At 36.6% G+C, this 23491-nt stretch overlaps 1 protein-coding gene across 1 annotated transcript in view; it reads left to right on the top strand.

Moving 5' to 3' along the window:
• Window positions 1-23491, top strand: part of ZDHHC21 (zinc finger DHHC-type palmitoyltransferase 21) — an 84624-nt gene that overhangs the window by 11340 nt on the left and 49793 nt on the right. The window contains exons 3-6 of the mRNA XM_032635873.1: window positions 1674-1872; window positions 3114-3212; window positions 15972-16083; window positions 19361-19499. Coding sequence (XP_032491764.1) covers window positions 1719-1872; window positions 3114-3212; window positions 15972-16083; window positions 19361-19499 — 504 coding nt within the window. The 5' untranslated portion in view covers window positions 1674-1718. The remainder of the gene's footprint in view (window positions 1-1673; window positions 1873-3113; window positions 3213-15971; window positions 16084-19360; window positions 19500-23491) is intronic.

Genomic DNA, 23491 nt, shown 5'->3' with positions numbered 1-23491 from the left:
AAGACCATGTCTTATTCATCATTGTATCTACAGTGTCTAGCAAGTGACTAGTATATAGTGGAGGCTCAATGAATATTTGTTGAACTGAGTTCAGCTCATTGCTGTACATTGAAGTCTTAGTGAAGCTCCTGGATCCGTGGTTCCTGGATACCAGTCAGCTGTATCGAGACAGCTGGGGAGCATTTTAGAACATTTTATAGGTTTTTGAGCATTACTCTGTAAAGAATTATGATTCAGTACATCTGCAATGAGGCCTGGGAATAAGTATTTTTAAAAAGCTCCTCAACTGATTCCAGTTTGCTTATAGGTTTGAGAAACATTGTCCTAGTGTATTATTGTATTATTCCATTGTATTTTGTGTAAAAAAGTTGCACCCTAGACCTCATATAGTAATTTATTATTTAAGGTTTATAAATTATAGCTACTAAAGTAAGGATATATTTTAGGTCACTTTTTTTTTTTTTTTTTTTTTTTTTGCGGTATGCGGGCCTCTCACTGTTGTGGCCTCTCCCGTTGCGGAGCACAGGCTCAGGACGCGGAGGCTCAGCGGCCATGGCTCACGGGCCCAGCCGCTCCACGGCATGCGGGATCCTCCCGGACCGGGGCACAAACCCGTGTCCCCTGCATCGGCAGGTGGACTCTCAACCACTGCGCCACCAGGGAAGTACTAGGTCACTTTTTTTTTTTTTTTTTTCGGTATGCGGGCCTCTCACTGTTGTGGCCTCTCCCGTTGCGGAGCACAGGCTCCGCGGCCATGGCTCACGGGCCCAGCCGCTCCGCGGCATGTGGGATCTTCTCGGACCGGGGCACGAACCCATGTCCCCTGCATCGGCAGGCGGACTCTCAACCACTGTGCCACCAGGGAACCCCCCAGGTCACTTTTTAAATACCATATGTAGAAGTATCTTTAAGCCTCTCATTGTGAGGCCTATTAGCATTTTGTTAACACTGAACTGAAAAAAGCCCCATTTAAGCAGGAGTCTTCTCGAATTGATAGTAATATTAGTTGGGCTTCATTCCATGAATTTAAGTATTTTTGGCAATTTGTAATTACTTCTCACTTTTTATTATAATTTTTCAAAATGATTTTTAAGCATTTTGTTGTGGTTTAAAATTAAATTAAATTGAACAAATCTTAAGTGTATATAGCTCAGTGAGTTTTTACATATGTAGATATCTGTAAGGCAACAGGTCAACATCTAGAACATTTCTAGCTCCTCAGAGTTTCCCCCATTTCCCTTCCCAATTAATAAACACCCCTCCCACCACAAGATGAGCACTCTTTTGACTTGTATTACCATCAGTTAGTCTTATGTACAAAACCTTTTCGTAGTTTTAATCATATCTTTTGGTGAATATGTGCACTCATTTCTCTTGAATTTACACCTGGAATTGCTGAGTTAAGGGCAGACTTGTGTTTAACTTCAGAAGGTAATGCCAGTTTATACTCTATGATTGCAATTCATATGAAAATTGAAATTAAATTATTTGAAGCTTATGGTGAAATTTTAATAGGCTGAAACTTCCCTTTGTTTTCCAAAGTGTTCTATTTTGTCAAAAATATACATAGAAAGAAAATTTAAGTGTCATTTTATAGTTGCCAAAAAGGTAGTTTTGTTTTATTCAAATAATTTTTCCCATATAAGTAATTTTTTCTTTTTCCCTTTCCTTAGGTTGATCTTTCCTTGTGGTTTGGCAGGCAGTCATAGGACTGCAAAATGGGTCTCCGGATTCACTTTGTTGTTGACCCACATGGTTGGTGCTGCATGGGTTTGATTGTCTTTGTCTGGTTATACAACTTTGTTTTAATTCCCAAAATTGTCCTCTTTCCTCACTATGAAGAAGGACATATTCCAGGCATATTAATAATAAGTAAGTTTCTAGATCTTTATTTATTTCTTTGGATAATTAAAGCTTTTTCTCATTGTGAATGTTTTTGGAGTAAAATACCACTATAATAATCTTCCTTTTAATATTATTCAGTGCTATTAATATGAAGTTATTTACTAAATTATGGACATTTTTAAAAAGAATGGCCTTTATATATTTTGCAGGGTTAGATAAATGTGATATCTTCATACCTAACTCTACAAAATATATAAAGACCATTTTGTAGGTCTGTGTGTATTTTCAGTGTTTCTGTTATATACTTATTGCAAATGTGGAAGGAGTTTTAAGGATGATTATGATACACATTATTGAGAAAAAGTTTCATGATATAAAAGTTATTGATTATGATTTTGATTATGATAATACTTTGAACTTCTGGATAATTATTTTCTCCTATAGTTTAATGGTGATGGTTTGCTTATGATTAAAAGAATAAGATTGAAGTGATATGTTTTACATGTACATGGCATTTATCATTTTCATGTACATTATGTCATTTTGATCTCATAAGAGCTGTGGGAAGTATAATCTGTTTTACAAATGATAAAACTGACCAATACCATGCAGTCAGTCCTGGAGTTAGCACTTGAACTAAGTTTCCTATTCCAGGTGCAGTGCCTTTATCCCCCCAACAAAATGCCTATTTCTTTTTCATCTAAAAGGTAGAATTATGATGAATGAATATATTTTCCTTTACTGTTATTTTTTCTAGTTATTCATTTTAAAACACAAAAATTTCTAGATTCTTTATTTTCAAATTAACTATCTTAAGATCTATTGAAAAGAGCAATTGAACATCACTAACCCAATGTAATTTTGAAGCTAGCCACCTAGAGTTAATGAAAAAGTTTAATTGTAGAATAGGTTTAAAAATGCTGTTTTGATTCTGTCAAATATAGTACATGTAATAATTAAAAGGGATTCATTTATACCAATATTAGTAGGGAATTTCTGTTAATAAAGAATCTGGTTTATAACAAGTTTATCAGTTATTATTATACAAAATAACTATTTAAAATTACTACATTTTACATAATCCTCTTGGCAGTATTATTTGATGAATGAAATGAATTCATCATCTTTCCATCTTATTTTTGAAAATTATTTATCCTGATGGTATTAACTAAAATATACATTTATCCTTTAGATATGCTTGTTGAAAAATGTTTTGAAGGGTAAATACTAATTTTATTTATTTACTTATTTGTTTGTTTATTTCCAAGTATTCTATGGCATTGCCATATTTTGTCTGGTTGCTTTAGTGAGGGCCTCAATAACTGATCCAGGAAGACTCCCTGAGAACCCAAAGATCCCACATGGAGGTATGGTACCTTTCAGATTTATCAGTTTTACAATGCCAGAATTATCATCTTTATTAATGTATTTGACTGCCTTTAGTATATTAATTATATATGTCATGTAACGCCACTTTCAAGTCTTTCCTCAGTTGTTTCCTTTCCAGACTTCTCAATTTAAAACCACAAATCTCAGCTGACTCCTCATATCCCCCACTCTCTGGCTCTCCTTTTCAGTTTACTTGTTTATTTATTTGTCTCTCCCTCCTCCCACTCTACATCTATATAACCTCTGTGAGGGTGTAGATTCTTTGTTTCGTTTTCTTCATTTGTTCAGTACTGTATCCTTAATGCCTAAATAGTCTCTGTCACTTAGTAATAGTTGCTAGGTAAATATTTGTTGAATGCTATATAATTACTGAGAAATTATATTTTTATTTAGTAAAGGAATTTTTTGATGGTGCCACTTACCTCATGATATTATTGATACAATATTGCTTAAATATTTGTAGTGTTATAATACTATTGCCTATATTTCTTCAGGTTCAAACAATTCAGTGAAAATTTTGAAAGCCTTTTATTCTAGTGTCAGTGAAGGTAATTTTTGGTCACTTTATTACATAGTAACCATTCAGGCAACACAAAAAAATTACAAATGTATTGCTTGTTTTATTACATGCCAGATATAGTAAACCTCCTTTACCCTCTTTCCCAAGTTTCACTTTTCCATCATTTGCTATGTAAGCTTGGAGAACTCTCTGTACTTTCTTCTAGAAAGAAATTTATATGTCTTTGTTATACATTATAGAACCAGAAAAATTTTTATAGTTGTTTCCGAACTTGCTGTACATTAGAACCACGTGGGGAGCTTCAAAAAATCTCAATGTCCAGATCACATCCCATATTAATTAAATCAGAATATCTGGGGGTGAGAGCCAGGTATCCGTATTTTTGAAAGATCCAAGGTGATTCTAGTGTGTCACAAAGTTTGGGAACCAATGTACTAATTCTTTCTAAAATTAGATAAACTGGCAAGTCACTTATATAGCCTCCCTTGAGTTTCTGATTGTTTTTTGAGATCCATCATTTGGGGCTTACTTGGTCTTGCAAGTTTAACGATTAAGTGGGAATGATATGACACTGATGTTTATGTAGAAGTTTCTGAAAATTATCTTGAATATTTAGTTTTTATTAATTTATAGAAGCAGTATCACTGTCATTTAGCGGTTATTGTGCGTGTGCGCGCGCATGTACCTGTGTTTGGTCAGGGAGGATGGCACTCTGTAATGTGTATAGAATCCCTCTTCTCTACTAGCCTAAACCAAAGGCTCTCTAAAATGTTGATACATGTATTTTCTTTCTTTTTGCGCTACGCTGGCCTCTCACTGTTGTGGTCTCTCCTGTTCCGGAGCACAGGCTCCGGACACGCAGGCTCAGCGGCCATGGCTCACGGGCCTAGCCACTCCGCGGCATGTGGGATCTTCCCGGACCGGGGCACGAACCCGTGTCCCCTGCATCGGCAGGCGGACTCTCAACCACTGCGCCACCAGGGAAACCCTGATCCATGTATCTTCTACTTCAACTCTAAAACCCAATGTTACCAGAAAATCAAAGAAGCAGGCTTTTCCTAACTCAGGACTCATTTCTGATGAAATCTTTAGTTTGCTGTGGTCAAACATTCAAATGCCTACATCTGTCAGATACTGCAAATCAGTGAAAGGGGCCAGGGAGGAACTATTTTACGTTGAAAATCTCATATCTTATCTAAAGGGAGTGGCACTATTCAGCTACAGTGAAATAGTCATACAGGCCTGGTATTATTAGATACTGCAATTTTTGAAGAGAAAATATAGAATCTCAATTTTTATGAGACATTTCATGATTTTTAAAAATATTGGCAACTAATTCAAAAATTTTAAAGCATTGTTTTAAAATAAATACCAAATGGATTATACCTGTCGGTCAGATTGAATCCATCTGAAACTGCTGTGTTACCTTTAGCTTATAGACTCCCGTGATGGAGGACACCATGGCATCTTGCCAACTATTTGGATATCTGCATTATATCTGGTCTCATTGACATTTGGCCTGTTTTTCTTTAGTGAAGAGTTCCCATTTGCCCAACCAAAAAAACATGCATTCATTTATCACATTTTAATGTTTCCAAAGTCTCTTGGTATTGTTACAGAGCTACACTGGCAACCGATTCTGTCAGAAAACCTCTGTTAAAACCCAACCCTTGTATTGATTTTTTTAGTTTCAAGTTATATTTTTCTCCCCAAAACATTACTTTGTGATTTGAGGTATAGTAATTGAGAAAAGGCCCCCTAATATGTGAGTCTTTTAAAAGACTCAAATAAAAGGTGATTCCTTCCTTTTTGAGGGATAAACCAAACCAAATCTTGCTTTATAGTCATTCATGCATTTACAGCATTAATAAGGTTCCCTGTTAAACAATGAGATGCTGTTTACCTTACATTAAAGAGCATCTATTATTTATAGAGTTTACCTTTTTTCTTTTATTTGTTTTATGTTTTGATTTTTCTTTCCTTTAAAAAATGTATCTGTTAATTTTTTATCTTCTATAGCTACCATAAATTAGGAGTTGTATTCCGTCTCCCATAGGCTTTTATTTTGTTAGATGGGTAGTACAAAAGTCTTGTAGGTGACCATCAGACACCAGAATGTATCAGTCACCAAGATCCTATTTGGACATGAATAAACCCTGAAGAAAAAAGGGAGAAGACTAAGAAATGGTTTATAGATACATAGGGTGGTAGGTTAAGATGGATGGCTTTTTTTCTTGCTCTGCAAAGCAAAAACATAGATGATACTTTAATTTCTGGATTTTAAAAATAGTGATTTTTTTTCTTTTCTAAAAACATAAATGTGTGTGTGTACTTGTGTGTGAAAATGTGCATTTTCATTTGTATTTTTCATTTTAGATTCTTACATCTTAAAGTGAGCCTTAAATGGCTCAAACCCTTTCTTTGAACAAATTTATGTTCCAGACCATAGGTCAGCACATTCTTCTGTACTGCTAAGGGCCAGATAACAAATATTTTTAGCTTTATGGACCATATGGTCTCTGTCACAAGTCCTCAGCTCTGTCATTGTAACCCAAAAGCAGCCATAGAAATATGTAAATGAATGGGCATAGATAGCTGTGTTCAAATAAAGCTTTATTATAGACATTGAAATTTAAATTCCAAGATTTTTATATGCCACAAATTATTATTGTTATGATCATTATAATTTTCAATCATTTAAATTTGTAAAAAACATTCTTACCTCATGGGTCACACAAAAACAGGTGGTGGCCTGGATTTCCCTGTGGACTGTAGTTTGCCAACCATAGTCTACACTACAGAATGAATTACAGTCTTTCTCTGACTCTAGCCAAATGCTCTTTTCTGAGGATACAACATTTTAAGTATGAAATAAATAATTTATTCTTTGCAGTATTATGTGCTGAAATTGCCAATAGCAAATACCCCATATTTATTTTTTAAGGGGCTGGTTTAAGAACATAAAGTTTTCATGTTGTCTTTTTTTTTTTTTTTTTTTTTTTTTTAAACATCTTTATTGGGGTATAATTGCTTTACAATGGTGTGTTAGTTTCTGCTTTATAACAAAGTGAATCAGCTATACATATACATATGTTCCCATATGTCTTCCCTCTTGCATCTCCCTCCCTCCCACTCTCCCCATCCCACCCTTCCAGGCTGTCACAAAGCACCGAGCTAATATCCCTGTGCCTTGCGGCTGCTTCCCCCCAGCTATCTACCTTACTACGTTTGTTAGTGTGTATATGTCCATGACTCTCTCTCGCCCTGTCAAAACTCACCCCTCCCCCTCCCCATACCCTCAAGTCCGTTCTCCAGTAGGTCTGCGTCTTTATTCCTATCTTACCCCTAGGTTCTTCATGACATTTTTTTCCCTTAAATTCCATATATATGTGTTAGCATACGGTATTTGTCTTTTTCTTTCTGACTTACTTCACTCTGTATGACAGACTCTAGGTCTATCCATCTCATTACAAATAGCTCAATTTCATTTCTTTTTAAGGCTGAGTAATATTCCATTGTGTATATGTGCCACATCTTCTTTATCCATTCATCCGATGATGGGCGCTTAGGTTGTTTCCATGTCCTGGCTATTGTAAATAGAGCTGCAATGAACATTTTGGTACATGACTCTCTTTGAATTTTGGTTTTCTCAGGGTATATGCCAAGTAGTGGGATTGCTGGGTCATATGGTAATTCTATTTGTAGTTTTTTAAGGAACCTCCATACTGTTCTCCACAGTGGCTGAACCAATTCACATTCCCACCAGCAGTGCAAGAGTGTCCCCTTTTCTCCACACCCTCTCCAGCATTTATTGTTTCTAGATTTTTTGATGATGGCCATTCTGACTGGTGTGAGATGATATCTCATTGTAGTTTTGATTTGCATTTCTCTAATGATTAATGATGTTGAGCATTCTTTCATGTGTTTGTTGGCATTCTGTATATCTTCTTTGGAGAAATGTCTATTTAGGTCTTCTGCCCATTTTTGGATGGAGTTGTTTGTATTTTTGTTATTGAGCTGCATGAGCTGCTTGTAAATTTTGGAGATTAATCCTTTGTCAGTTGCTTCATTTGCAAATGTTTTCTCCCATTCTGAGGGTTGTCTTTTGGTCTTGGTTATGGTTTCCTTTGCTGTGCAAAAGCTTTGAAGTTTCATTAGGTCCCATTTGTTTATTTTTGTTTTTATTTCCATTACTCTAGGAGGTGGGTCAGAAAGGATCTTGCTGTGATTTATGTCATAGAGTGTTCTTCCTATGTTTTCTTCTAAGAGTTTGATAGTTTCTGGCCTTACATTTAGGTCTTTAATCCATTTTGAGCTTATTTTTGTGTATGGTGTTAGGGAGTGATCTAATCTCATACTTTTACATGTACCTGTCCAGTTTTCCCAGCACCATTTATTGAAGAGGCTGTCCTTTCTCCACTGTACATTCCTGCCTCCTTTATCAAAGATAAGGTGTCCATATGTGCGTGGGTTTATCTCTGGGCTTTCTATCCTGTTCCACTGATCTATCTTTCTGTTTTTGTGCCAGTACCATACTGTCTTGATTACTGTTGCTTTGTAATATAGTCTGAAGTCAGGGAGCCTTATTCCTCCAGCTCCTTTTTTCGTTCTAAAGATTGCTTTGGCTATTCGGGGTCTTTTGTGTTTCCATACAAATTGCGAAATTTTTTGTTCTAGTTCTGTGAAAAATGCCAGTGGTAGTTTGATAGGGATTGCATTGAATCTGTAGATTGCTTTGGGTAGTAGAGTCATTTTCACAATGTTGATTCTTCCCATCCAAGAACATGGTATATCTCTCCATCTATTTGTATCATCTTTAATTTCTTTCATCAGTGTCTTATAATTTTCTGCATACAGGTCTTTCGTATCCTTAGGTAGGTTTATTCCTAGATATTTTATTCTTTTTGCTGCAATGGTAAATGGGAGTGTTTTCTTGATTTCACTTTCAGATTTTTCATCATTAGTATATAGGAATGCCAGAGATTTCTGTGCATTAATTTTGTATCCTGCTACTTTACCAAATTCACTGATTAGCTCTAGTAGTTTTCTGGTAGCATCTTTAGGATTCTCTATGTATAGTATCATGTCATCTGCAAACAGTGACAGCTTTACTTCTTCTTTTCCGATTTGGATTCCTTTTATTTCCTTTTCTTCTCTGATTGCTGTGGCTAAAACTTCCAAAACTATGTTGAATAAGAGTGGTGAGAGTGGGCAACCTTGTCCTGTTCCTGATCTTAGTGGAAATGCTTTCAGTTTTTCACCATTGAGGATGATGTTTGCTGTGGGCTTGTCATATATGGCTTTTATTATGTTTAGGAAAGTTCCCTCTATGCCTACTTTCTGGAGGGTTTTTATCATAAATGGGTGTTGAATTTTGTCGAAAGCTTTCTCTGCATCTATTGAGATGATCATATGGTTTTTCTCCTTCAATTTGTTAATATAGTTTATCACATTGATAGATTTGCGTATATTGAAGAATCCTTGCATTCCTGGAATAAACCCCACTTGATCATGGTGTATGATCCTTTTAATGTGCTGTTGGATTCTGTTTGCTAGTATTTTGTTGAGGATTTTTGCATCTATGTTCATCAGTGATATTGGCCTGTAGTTTTCTTTCTTTGTGACATCCTTGTCTGGTTTTGGTATCAAGGTGATGGTGGCTTCGTAGAAGGAATTTGGGAGTGTTCCTCCCTCTGCTATATTTTGGAAGAGTTTGAGAAGGATAGGTGTTAGCTCTTCTCTAAACGTTTGATAGAATTCACCTGTGAAGCCATCTGGTCCTGGGCTTTTGTTTGTTGGAAGGTTTTTAATCACAGTTTCAATTTCAGTGCTTGTGATTGGTCTGTTCATATTTTCTATTTCTTCCTGATTCAGTCTTGGCAGGTTGTGCATTTCTAAGAATTTGTCCATTTCTTCCAGATTGTCCATTTTATTGGCATAGAGTTGCTTGTAGTAATCGCTCATGATTTTTTTTATTTCTGCAGTGTCAGTTGTTACTTCTCCTTTTTCATTTCTAATTCTATTGATTTGAGTCTTCTCCCTTTTTTTCTTGATGAGTCTGGCTAGTGGTTTATCTATTTTGTTTATCTTCTCAAAGAACCAGCTTTTAGTTTTATTGATCTTTGCTATTGTTTCCTTCATTTCTTTTTCATTTATTTCTGATCTGATTTTTATGATTTCTTTCCTTCTGCTAGCTTTGGGGTTTTTTTGTTCTTCTTTCTCTAATTGCTTGAGGTGCAAGGTTAGGTTGTTTATTCGAGATGTTTCCTGCTTCTTAAGGTGGGCTTGTATTGTTATAAACTTGCCCCTTAGAACTGCTTTTGCTGCATCCCATAGGTTTTGGATCGTTGTGTCTCCATTGTCATTTGTTTCTAGGTATTTTTTTATTTCCTCTTTGATTTCTTCAGTGATCACTTCATTATTAAGTAGTGTATTGTTTAGCCTCCATGTGTTTGTATTTTTTACAGATCTTTTCCTGTAATTGATATCTAGTCTCATGGCGTTGTGGTCGGAAAAGATACTTGATACAATTTCAGTTTTCTTAAATTTACCAAGGCTTGATTTGTGACCCAAGATATGATCTATCCTGGAGAATGTTCCATGAGCACTTGAGAAAAATGTGTATTCTGTTGTTTTTGGATGGAGTGTCCTATAAATATCAATTAAGTCCATCTTGTTTAATGTATCATTTAAAGCTTGTGTTTCCTTATTTATTTTCATTTTGGATGATCTGTCCATGGGTGAAAGTGGGGTGTTAAAGTCCCCTACTATGAATGTGTTACTGTTGATCTCCCCTTTTATGGTTGTTAGTATTTGCCTTATGTATTGAGGTGCTCCTATGTTGGGTGCATAAATATTTACAATTGTTATATCTTCTTCTTGGATCGATCCCTTGATCATTATGTAGTGTCCTTCTTTGTCCCTTTTAATAGTCCTTATTTTAAAGTCTATTTTGTCTGATATGAGAATTGCTACTCCAGCTTTCTTTTGGTTTCCATTTGCATGGAATATCTTTTTCCATCCCCTTACTTTCAGTCTGTATGTGTCTCTAGTTCTGAAGTGGGTCTCTTGTAGACAGCATATATAAGGGTCTTGTTTTTGTATCCATTCAGCCAATCTGTGTCTTTTGGTGGGAGCATTTAGTCCATTTACATTTAAGGTAATTATTGATATGTATGTTCCTATTTCCATTTTATATATTGTTTTGGGTTCGCTACTATAGGTCATTTCCTTCTCTTGTGTTTCGTGTCTAGAGAAGTTCCTTTAGCATTTGTTGTAAAGCTGGTTTGGTGGTGCTGAACTCTCTCAGCTTTTGCTTGTCTGTAAAGGTTTTAATTTCTCCATCAAATGTGAATGAGATCCTTGCTGGGTAGAGTAGTCTTGGTTTCAGGCTATTCTCCTTCATCACTTTCAGTATGTCCTGCCACTCCCTTCTGGCTTGTAGGGTTTCTGCTGAGAGATCCGCTGTTAACCTTATGGGGATTCCCTTGTGTGTTATTTGTTGTTTTTCCCTTGCTGCTTTTAATATGCTTTCTTTGTATTTAATTTTTGACAGTTTGATTAATATGTGTCTTGGCGTGTTTCTCCTTGTATTTATCCTGTATGGGACCCTCTGTGCTTCCTGGACTTGATTAACTATTTCCTTTCCCATATTAGGGAAGTTTTCAACTATAATCTCTTCAAATATTTTGTCAGTCCCTTTCTTTCTTTCTTCTTCTTCTGGAACCCCTATAATTCGAATGTTGGTGCGTTTCATGTTGTCCCAGAGGTCTCTGAGACTGTCCTCAGTTCTTTTCATTCTTTTTTCTTTATTCTGCTCTGCAGTAGTTATTTCCACTACTTTATCTTCCAGGTCACTTATCCGTTCTTCTGCCTCAGTTATTCTGCTATTGATCCTATCTAGAGTGATTTTAATTTCATTTATTGCATTGTTCATCGTTGCTTGTTTCATCTTTAGTTCTTGTAGGTCCTTGTTAACTGTTTCTTGCATTTTGTCCATTCTACTTCCAAGATTTCGGATCATCCTTACTATCATTATTCTGAATTCTTTTTCAGGTAGATTGCCTATTTCCTCTTCATTTGTTAGGTCTGGTGGGTTTTTATCTTGCTCCTTCATCTGCTGTGTGTTTTTCTGTCTTCTCATTTTGCTTATCTTACTGTGTTTGGGGTCTCCTTTTTGCAGGCTGCAGGTTCGTAGTTCCCGTTGTTTTTGATGTCTGTCTCCAGTGGCTAAGGTTGTTTCAGTGGGTTGTGTAGGCTTCCTGGTGGAGGGGACTAGTGCCTGTGTTGTGCTGGATGAGGCTGGATCTTGTCTCTCTAGTGGGCAGGTTCACGTCTGGTGGTGTGTTTTGGGGTGTCTGTGGCCTTATTATGATTTTAGGCAGCCTCTCTGCTAATGGGTGGGGTTGTGTTCCTGTTTTGCTAGTTGTTTGGCATAGGTTGTCCAGCACTGTGGCTTGCTGGTCGTTGAGTGAAGCTGTGTGCTGGTGTTAAGATGGAGGTCTCTGGGAGATTTCCGCTGTTTAATATTATGTGGAGCTGGGAGGTCTCTTGTGGACCAGTGACCTGAAGTTGGCTCTCCTACCTCAGAGGCAGAGCCCTGACTCCTGGCTGGAGCACCAAGAGCCTTTCATCCACACGGCTCAGAATAAAAGGGAGAAAAAGTAGAGAGAATTAGTAGAAGTATGAGGAAAGAAAGAAGGAAAGGAGGAAAGGAAGGAAGGAAGAAAGAAGCAAAGAAGGAAAGAAAGGAGGGAGGGAGGGAGGGAGGGAGGAAGGAAGGAAGGAGGGAAAGAAGGAAATAAAGACAGAAAGAAAGATGATACAGTAAAAATAAAATAAAGTATAATATAGTTATTGAATTAAAAAATATTTAGAAAAAAAAAAAGGGACGGATAGAACCTTAGGACAAATGTTGGAAGCAAAGCTATACAGAGAAAATCTTACACAGAAGCATACACATACACCTTCACAAAAAGAGGTAAAGGGGGAAAAATCATAAATCCTGCTCCCTGAGACCACCTCCTCAGTTTGGGGTGATTCGTTGTCTAAAGGAGGGAGGGAAGGAAGGAAAGAAAGAAAGAACGAAGGTAAAGTATAATAAAGTTATTACAATTAAACTTAATTATTAAGAAAAAGAATTTTTAAAAAAAAGTCATGGATGGATAGAGCCCTAGGACAAATGGTGGAAGCTAGAGTATACAGACTAGATGTCACACAGGAGCATACACGTACACCTTCACAAAAAGAGGAAAAGGGAAAAAAATCATAGATTTCGCTCCTAAATTCCACCTCTTCAATTTGGGATCATTCCTTGTCTATTCAGGTATTCCACAGATGCAGGGTATATCAAGTTGATTGTGGAGCTTTAATCCGCTGCTTCTGTGGCTGCTGGGAGAGATTTCCCTTTCTCTTCTTTGTTTTCACAGCTCACAGGAGCTCAGCTTTGGATTTGGCCCTGCCTCTGCGTGTAGGTCGCTGGAGGGCGTCTGTTTTTTCGCTCAGACAGGACGGGGTTAAAGGAGCCGCTGATTCGGGGCCTCCGGCTCACTCAGGCCGGGGGTTGGGGGATGGGGGAAAAAGGGGCACTGCGTGCGGGGCCGGCCTGCGGCGGCAGAGGCAGCGTGACGTTGCGGCAGAGGCCGGCGTGACGTTGCACCAGCCTGAGGCCCGCCATGCGCTGTCCCGGGGAAGTTGTCCCTGGATCCCGGGAACCTGGCAGTGGCGGGCTGCACAGGCTCCGCGGAAGAGGGGTGTGGAGAGTGACCTGTGCTCGCACACAGGCCCTTTGGTGGCGGCAGCAGCAGCCTTAGCGTCTCCCGCCCGTCTGTGGGGTTTGCGCCCTCAGCCGCGGCTCGCGCCCGTCTCTGGGGTTCGCGCTTTTAGCCGCGGCTCGCGCCCGTCTCTGGAGTTCCTTTAAGCAGCGCTCTTAAACCCCTCTCCTCGCGCACCAGGAGACAAAGAGGGAAGAAAAAGTCTCTTGCCTCTTCGGCCGGTGCAGGCTTTTCCCCGAACTCCCTCCCGGCTAGTCGTGGTGCACTAACCCCTTCAGGCTATGTTCAAGCCGCCAACCCCAGTCCTCTCCCTGAGCTCCGTCCAAAACCAAAACCCGAGCCTCAGCTCGCAGCCCCGCCCGCCCCGGTGGGTGAGCAGCAAGCCTCTCGGGTTGGTGAGTGCTGGTCGGCACTGATCGTCTGTGCAGGAATCTCCCCGCTTTGCCCTCCGCACCCGTCGCTGTGCACTACTCCGCGGTCCCGAAACTCCCCCCTCTGCCTCCCGCAGTCTCCGCCCGCGGAGGGGCTTCCTAGTGTGTGGAAACTTTTCCTCCTTCACAGCTCCCTCCCACTGGTGCAGGTGCCGTCCTTATTCTTTTGTCTCTGTTTTTTCTTTTGCCCTACCCAGTTACGTGGGGAGTTTCTTGCCTTTTGGGAGGTCTGAGGTCTTCTGCCAGCCTTCAGTAGGAGTTCTGTAGGAGTTGTTCCACGTGTGGATGTATTTCTGGTGTATCCGTGGGGAGGAAGGCGATCTCCGCGTCTTACTCTTCCGCCATCTTCAAGGTCCCCCCCATGTTGTCTTTTAATGAAGATCGGCTCATCAAAGAGAGTCTCCTTCCTGACCATATTCCTTGTAGTATGTGAATTCAAAGTTTTAACATTGGGATATTTGGGAACATCTAACATCCACTAACATCTAGGGGGAAAAAAAAGTGACATGCTTGTGACCTTGTATTATGCTACGAATGAAATATTTCTGTTTCACTAACAGTTAAATTATCATAGTTCAATTGTACCTAAATTAAGCTTTAATATTGTTGCTTTCTCATGTAATATGTTTTCATTAAAATAAGAATTGTAAGTAAGAAACAAGAGAATTTTATTTTAAAGTGAAATTTTAAATGTAAAAGATAATTTCTCAACTTTCATATTATTGGAATGAACAGTTGATTTGATATAGCTTTTATTCATACTTTATTGATTTCTTCAGAGACATTAGTAGCAGAATGTTTTTCCAACACTTTACTATAAAATTCCAGTATATTGATTTTACTTCTGGCCATTAAACTAGAAATAATGGAATTAAAATAGGGTATCTTTTTAGAAAATTGAAAACTACCCACAATTCTGTTACTTATATTTAGAATCTTTCATTAAAAATTTTTTTTAACTTTTCGTGCTTTAGCAAGGATTTAGTTAATACCTACTATGTGCTGGGTCACATTTTGCATATACTAATACTCACTCTGAGTATTGGAGTTAGGTTAATTTTACTATGCCCATACTTTTAGTGAGGTTAGGATATAGTTTTCCATAAGTGATATAAAGTTTAAAAATTTTTATAAAAGTAAAATTCCATTTCAAGAAATATTAAAATGATATGTTCTATATAACAGTTGTCTTATCTTGGTAGATGACGGTCCCACAGAGTTTTTATGGATCTAATTAGAGCAGTTCTTAATGAAAACAAATGACTTTTCCCTTTATTCCTGTAAACTTCCTGTTTTTAAGCACAAAACTTAATTGTGTGCTCTTTCACAACAGACTAGAGGAAATTGCTCCTTGGTGGTAGGATAGAATTTTGTAAAGGACTCCTTTATTTCCATTAAATAGTAATCTTCTTGTAATCTTCTTCACCTCTGAAACTATTCTAGTACCTCTTAAACCCATCTGAAATCTTTTTCCAACCCTCTCTCATAAACATTCCCAAATGAGTCCATTAATATTTTAAAAAACGGTTTTGTGTGGGGAGTTTGGGAGATGCCATCTCTGTTTTTCTTACAATATCATAACGATTGATTTTGACTTATTAATCTATGAAACCAATACTCAGCATTATTTCTTCTTTAGAGCCTTTAGATAACAAATTTCTAGAAATTAATTTGTTTAAATATAATTCTGTTTTAATGTAATAATTTGGTTGTTTGTACTTCGGGGTTTTGTCATTAAATTTTACTTACAGCAATATGCTTAAATTCAAATATGTTGTTTTCTATCTCTTAGTTTAACTATTAATAGTGTCTTATTTTTATAGTGTTTAAAATTAGAAACGTACAAAATAAAACATGCATAGAATAGAGCAGCAACATATTTTGGCAAACATTTTCACTGGACACTTAGACATATATATCGAAGAATTCCTATAAACTCTTCTAAACACTTGTTGCTAAATTTCAGCATTATTCATGTGCCTCTATTAAATGGATTTTAATTTCCTTCTCTAGAAAGGGAGTTCTGGGAATTGTGTAACAAGTGTAATTTGATGAGACCAAAGCGTTCCCATCACTGCAGCCGCTGCGGCCACTGTGTTAGGAGAATGGATCATCACTGTCCATGGTAAGAAATAAGTAATTCACTTTTTGGAAAAAATGGTAGTAAAAAATAAATCTTAGTACTTAGCAGATTTAAACAAAGGTTATATTAGAGTTATACAGTTTAAGAAAACCTTTTTAATGAAGATCCTTTTATTTGATCATATGGTTCTGTCAACTCCCAAAGTCATTTTTTCCAGAGATCCTATATTTTCTCACAAGGAGATATTTGAGCAGAAAACTAAGAATTAACATGCACCCAAATATACAAAAGAACTAGGGTGGTTTTATTAAATGAGGCAATGTATGTAAAGCATTTAGTGTAGTATCTGACATAGAAAATACTTAAATATAAATATAGTAGCTGTTATTGTTTCTATCTGTAATAAACCGTATACATCTCATTGTTTGTATTTCCCTTTCAATTTGTTTAATTAAAGAGTAACACATTTCAGATACCCTTATACCTCATTTCACCCACTTTCAGCCTTTTTCAGTGTTATGAATTGGTAATAGGTATTAACATTACATGCTGGCTGGATGTGTAAAAAGTGGTAGTTAGCTGATTCTGCTGAACTGCCAACATTTTTGGTCAATAGGGGGCTCTCTTGTAATATTTAAAGAAAATGTTCAGTTGAGAAATAGAATTTTTGAAAACAAATGCTGTGAGAGTTCTTCATTGTATCTCATTTCAAAGCTGTCACAAAAATCTGTGAAAAAGATATTGTATTTAATTCTGCTTTCCTAGCATGGGATCTCTGTATAAATATTTAAACTGGTATGGTGTAGCACTTTATAAATATATCTATATACATATATATTTATGTTTGTACACACATACATGCATATATGCAAAGTTAGCTACATAATAATCTTCTTAAATTTATAATTGCATTTATCTAAGGTTGACTCAGGGTAGAGTTTAGCTTTGCCTAGTAATGCTAATCAATTTAGAGTTTCCCTTGTTTTTGATAACACAAGTTATTATTAGCAAGCTTTTAGTAAGAATTTGGTTTTCACTATAAACTGATTGTTTAAATACAAGGTAATTTCCTGAGATTAAGAAAAAGTAAAAGCACTTTGTTACTATGTAAAAAAGTTGAAAATTCCATCAACAGGATAGTTTAGTATATAACATACAGTTGGTGTTGAAAAAATGTGCCTTGACTTTAAACAGATTAATTCTCAAGTGATTTTACAAACCTCAGTGTTCTGTTTACAGTTGCAGTAGTAGTAGATTTTTTTTTTTTTTTTTTTTGCGTTATGCGGGCCTCTCACTGTTGTGGCCTCTCCCATTGTGGAGCACAGGCTCCGGACGCGCAGGCTCAGTGGCCATGGCTCATGGGCCCAGCCGCTCCGTGGCATGTGGGATCTTCCCGAACCAGGGGCACGAACCCGTGTCCCATGCATCGGCAGGCGGACTCTCAACCACTGCGCCACCAGGGAAGCCCAGTAGTAGATTTTTTAAAGCTATATAAAACATGTATTCAGGTAAGGGATAATCACACTTAAAAACTCAATTTTATATGCTTTTTAGAGTAATATTTCTGATTAAAAGTATAATAAATGTTCAGGATAGTCAGTTGGATATTGATACCTCCTTTTAAGTGAATGCAATAGATTAAGCTTAAGCTTAAAAAAATAATCAATTAGGAACTGTTTCGGTACTATATAGATGAGTGATTTTATTTATTGATTTATTTTCAAGGAATAAAGATTGACTTGGTGACAAAATAAAGTGCTGTTTAGCCAAAATTCTAAGATTGGGGTGAGCTCTCTGTTCCTAGGCCTTGCGCCTCCATAGTTTTAGTCACCTTCTCAGAACACTGGAGGGAAGAAGAGTGAAAGTGCAAAGAGCTGGAGCATAGGAAGGGACGGTAGACCAGGGGGCCTGCATAGATTCAGGGATTTATGTGATTGAATTCCCTAATAGAGCAGTGCTGAGATATTCAGGGAGTGAGGGAAATGTACAGTATAACTAGAAGCAAGGAGAATTTTTTATTTTTTTCAGAAACTGCATTATCTTAGCTGCTTAACAGCTTTGGATTTGGAGGTCAGTTCTCTGATGACCTCAAGGTTTACTCTATTTTTGGCTCTAATCACTCCTTCCAAGGAACTTGCTACCAAAAGAACTCTTACATGTAGATTATCTTAGTGTTTCTTAAAGTTCCGTGCTTAAGAAGAATGCCATGATCATAGCAGTTACTTCTCAAATTTTGGGGGGACAGAAAGGAGTGGGGCAAGTATAAGTCATCTTTCAAGCAACAGCTATTGAAGAGTATTTTTGAGTGCATACAGAAGCACCCTTCTCTGGTAGCCCTGCTTGCAGATAACAAAACACAGGAAGTTTTCTTGTTTACAAAGCATGCACTCTTTAGTCTAAGAAATGCCTCTTCCAGGTTTTCTGTTCAGTTATATATCTGATTTTAAAAAATAGTTAGACAGCACACCTTTAAAACAATTTAAGTTAGGAATTTGACCCTATTTATTTTTTCAAACAGTGGCAGTGTAATGCTATATTGAAATGAAAACATTTGTGAAAGATAATTTGTAGTTTCGAACTAGGGTTTTCTGCTGGAATCGTAAAATATTTTGAAAATTTAGGTACAATAAATAACCTTGGAACAATAAAATAGCTTGCATTAATCTTGAATATTTTGGGATTATGACATTAATCCTTTTTCCTAGTTGTAGTTCACTGTTGTATTGGTGGAAATGTAGCTCTGAGAGTTTATAAATACTTTTGGATATGTGTTTATTTTCAGGAACCAAGGTTAGATTTTAAAAGTAAGAAAAATTGTGAATGCTTAGCAGTATCTCAGAGTGGCAGGTTTAAGTTATTTTACTTCACATCATTCAAATTGGTCTGCACAGCTAGAATGCTGCAGTGGAAGAGCAGTGTACAGAAAAGGGTTCTTGTTCTCTTGACCACTGTCTCTCCTAACTGTACATCCTCTAGCAATTGTCCTAACTCCTTTGTTCCTTTTTTGTATCAGTGAAGCAAGGAGGCTGCCATCTGTTCTTCCCTGCCTCACTGGGTTGTTGTTGAGTTGAATCATATACAGGACTTCTTTAAAAAGTAGAATGTGCTTTACAAATGTGAAGTGGCATATTTGTGTCATATCTTATGTACTCTTTGCTTTTAGGTTTGAGTGACTTTAGCTTATCTCCGTGAAGTAAAGCACATATGAAGTTTGTGCTTTATGTGAAGTTTGTGTGTGTTCGCGTTTATCTCTACTTTTACCATCCTAAAATTAATATTAAAGTTTGAAATATTTTTTCTTTTTCCTTTTTTTCTTCAGGATTAACAATTGTGTTGGTGAAGATAATCACTGGCTTTTTCTGCAGTTGTGTTTCTACACTGAACTTCTTACTTGCTACGCACTGATGTTTTCTTTCTGCCACTATTATTACTTTCTTCCACTAAAAAAGCATAACTTGGTAAGAAATTTCTATATCAACTAATGTTAGAGCAACTATATTATACAGTTATTAACATGTGGTGCTTTTAAGTGCAGAAAACTGAAAACAAAAACAACAAACATAAACCCTCAAATTGGTGCATTTTAAAATATATTGGAATTGAGAAAGTGGACCCTGTTCTGATATTGCCTTTTAACCACATCTATTTATGATTATTTATTAGTGTTGAGCTCTTTAAAAAGTGACATATTAGATCTCTTAATAATATATTGGTTTAAAAATATCTACAGTAATGAAAAACAAAGTGAAAAATGTTAGCTTCTTGTTTCTTCTCAGGAATAAAAATAGACTTGTTTAATTCTTAAAGGTTCTCAAAGGAACATTAAGTTCTTGAGAGAAAGAACAAGATGAATTTGCAGGATGCCTTAAAAAGTTATTACATACACCGTTTGAGGCATTGCTTTTTCCATTTTGTAGAGGAACTACAATAGATGTTAACAAGATTTGCCCAGAATGGTGGTGTTAGTGGTGGCGGTGGTAATAGCATCACCTATGAGTGTTAAGGCTTGACTGTATATCAACACTATGCTATGGGCGTGTGATTTTAATTCTCACGTTAATGCTCACTACAGCCACATGAGGTGGGTATGATTTTTCCCCCATTTTATAGATGGAAACAGACTAATAGAGGTTGAATAAATAATTACTGAAGATGCAAAGCTAGGGAAGTGATTATTAAACTGGTTTTAGTTGTAGAGCTGGGATTTGAACCTGATTTTGTGTTTTCTGAATCATATCTTGTGTGCTTTGTGTGTAGAACTGGTATTTGAACCTGATCCTATGTGTCATTTGGACTTAGATTGTGTTTTTAAAATGCCCTCTGTGTGTGTGTTTTGTGCGTGGGAGAGAGAGACAGACAGTATGAGCAAAGGTGCGTGTGAGAAACCGGTAGGGAAGAGAGAGGGAAGAAGGAATAGATTCCCTGATGGAGAAGGGTGTTTTCTTTCCTATTTATATCATTTTATACTGTTTAAATCTTTTTTATTAAAAATAACAATTTCGGTGGTGGTACATACAATTAAATTTTGTAATAAGAGAGCAATTGAGAGAAGGTCTTCAAGTTCTGCATATTTAGATCTTTTTTATACACATGGTCATTTTGTTTCATTAAAAGAAGATATTTCCTGTTGTTGCTTAGTTGCATATATTAGTGGGGCCTTGTGGTAATTCTCCTTATTAAATACAGAGTGAGCAATTAAAAACTAATAACTGAAAAAAGTTCAAAAGGGAGAACTGCAAATATAGGTGTTTGACATCATCACACTGAGACTTTAGTGCATGCTAGTACTGTGGTTTTAGAAACGTTTTATTTATAGATGAATTTCTTTTTTTATGCTTTCTCATATTTTAATTTTACTTTCTAATAAGACCAGGTACAAAAGAATGGTCACCCATAACATCCAGATCAAAAGCTCTAATGCAATAGCAGCTAATATTTAGGGAGTCATTTAGGGTCGACAAGGTCCTTTTTCTACACGTGTTATTTCTTTTAATTCCCACAACAACTGTGTGAGGTGACCTAGCCATGAGTGTGACTTTAAAGCCAAACTCCTTGGGTTTGAATCTCAATTATAGGTTAATTTCTGATATAATTGGTATCATAGTTAAAATATGTAAAAGGTTATACATATTCTCCCAAGAGTAACCTATTTCAAGTAGATTGAGCCTCATAAGAAAAGCATTAAAATAAAAATTTACCCGTAAGATTAAGGTCAGAATGTTTTAAAAACTGAGAGAGAGGTAAAATTCAGTGGTATTAATGAAAAGCTACCAGAGCTTCTCTAGGAGGGAATGCATTGTAGTATAGTGAAGGAATTGGCAAACTATGGGCATTGGGATAAGTTTGAACCTCTGCCTGGTTTTTTTTTGTCTTCTTTTTCCTCTGCCTGTTTTTGTTAATAAAGTTTTACTTGAAACACAGCTGCTCTCGTCTATTTACATATGTTTATGTTTGCTTTTGTGCTACAACAGCAGAGTTGAATAGTTGTGAGAGAGGCATATGGCCTAAAAGCCTAAAATATTAAGTATCTGGCTCCTTTATTTTTTAAATTAATTTATTTTTGGCTGCATTGGGTCTTTGTTGCTGTGCGCAGGCTTTCTCTAGTTGCGGCGAGCAGGGGCTACTCTTTGTTACGGTGCGCGGGCTTCTCATTGCGGTGGCTTCTCTCGTTGCGGAGCATGGGCTCCAGGCACGCAGGCTTCAGTAGTTGTGGCAAGAGGGCTCAGTAGTTGTGGCTCGCGGGCTCTAGAGCGCAGGTTCAGTAGTTGTGGCACACAGGCTCATTTGCTCTGTGGCATATGGGATCTTCCCGGATTGGGGCTCAAACCCGTGTCCCCTGCATTGGCAGTTGGATTCTTAACCGCTGTGCCACCAGGGAAGTCCAGATTAATCCTTGTATCATTATAAATTATACCTTTTAATCTGTAGTAATTATTCTTGCCTTACAGTGTTTTTCTTTGTTATTAATTTAGCTATATCAGCTTTGTTTTGGTTAGTATTTTCATGGTATGTCTTTTTCTATCTTTTTACTTTCAACCTTTATCAGTTATGTCTTGTCAGTGTGCCTTGTAGACACCAAATATTTCTTTTTTTTTAAGTTTAGTTTGATAATCTTTGTCTTCTAATTGGAATAGTCCATTTTTATTTACTGTGACTGATACTAATCCTTTCATCTTACTATGTATTTTCTACTTGACCCATCTGTTCTTTGTTTCCATTTTTCTCCTTTTCTTACCTGCTTGGAAATTTTCAATTAAAAAAGATTTCCAATTTATCCCTTCGGATGGTGTTTCTCCTTTTACTCTTTTTAAAGTGGTTTTCCCAGAGATCAAAACATTCTTCCTTGGTTTTCTGAAGTTTAATATAAGTTGGTACTTTAAACATTGCTGTGATAGTAAATGTAGTGGCCTTAGAACCCCTCCTATCATCATTTTTGGTATTCTGGGCGCATAAAATAGATGTTGAACTAAAACTCAAGATAACAAGAAGTAATTATTGTCGTTTATATATTATGTGTTATAATACATATGTTATATGAAGTCACTATTTGCTTAGAGTTACCCACATGTTGATGCTTTTTCTAGTTCTTCATGTCTTCATAAGTTTCTAAGTTTCTTTCTGGGCGTATTTTTTTTCTGCCTCTTGGTGGAAGTGTACTGGAACAGATTCTCCCAGTTTTGGTTCACCTAAAAATGTCTTTATTTTTCTTTCATTTTTGAAGGATTTATTTGCTTGGCATAGAATCATACGTTTGGAGTTATTTTCAGGTTTTAAAAGATGTTATTTCCTTGTCTTATGGTTTCCATCATTTCTGTTGTAAAGTCAGTTGTTAGTTTTATTGTTCATCCACTGAAGTAATGTATCTTTTCTCTGACTGCTTTTATGATTTAGTTATTTATATTATTTCAGCTTTGCTGAGGCATAATTATATAATTAACATATAAATTTATAAGATACTTAAATTGTGCATTATGATAATTTGATATATGTATAACTTGGAAAGGATTTCCCCATCTAGTTAATTAACACATCCAACACTTCACATATTAATCTTTCTTTTTATGAGAACATTTAAGTTCTTCTCTCTTAGCGAATTTCAGTTGTACAGTATGGTGATAAAACAGTGGTCACCATGTTTTACATTAGATCTTTACCTTATTCATCTTATAGCTAAAATTTGCACCCTTTTACCAACCTCTCCCTATTTCCCACAACCCCAGCCCCTGGCAACTACTTGTCTACTCTCAGTTTCTATGAGTTGAACTTTTTTTTTCTTAATTCCACAGATAAGTGATACCATTTGGCTTATTTCACTTAGTATAAGGCCATCAAGTTTCATCCATGTTATCACAGATAGCAGGATTCCCTCCTTTCTCATGGCTGAATAATATTCCACTGTGTATATATACATCTTTTTTATCCATTCATCTACTGATGGACACTTAAGTTG

This window comes from Phocoena sinus, chromosome 6 (assembly GCF_008692025.1).
Source record: "Phocoena sinus isolate mPhoSin1 chromosome 6, mPhoSin1.pri, whole genome shotgun sequence".
Taxonomy (NCBI): Eukaryota; Metazoa; Chordata; class Mammalia; order Artiodactyla; family Phocoenidae; genus Phocoena; species Phocoena sinus.
The sequence above is the reverse complement of the archived record's forward strand: the minus strand, read 5'-3'. Positions and strand labels throughout refer to the sequence as shown.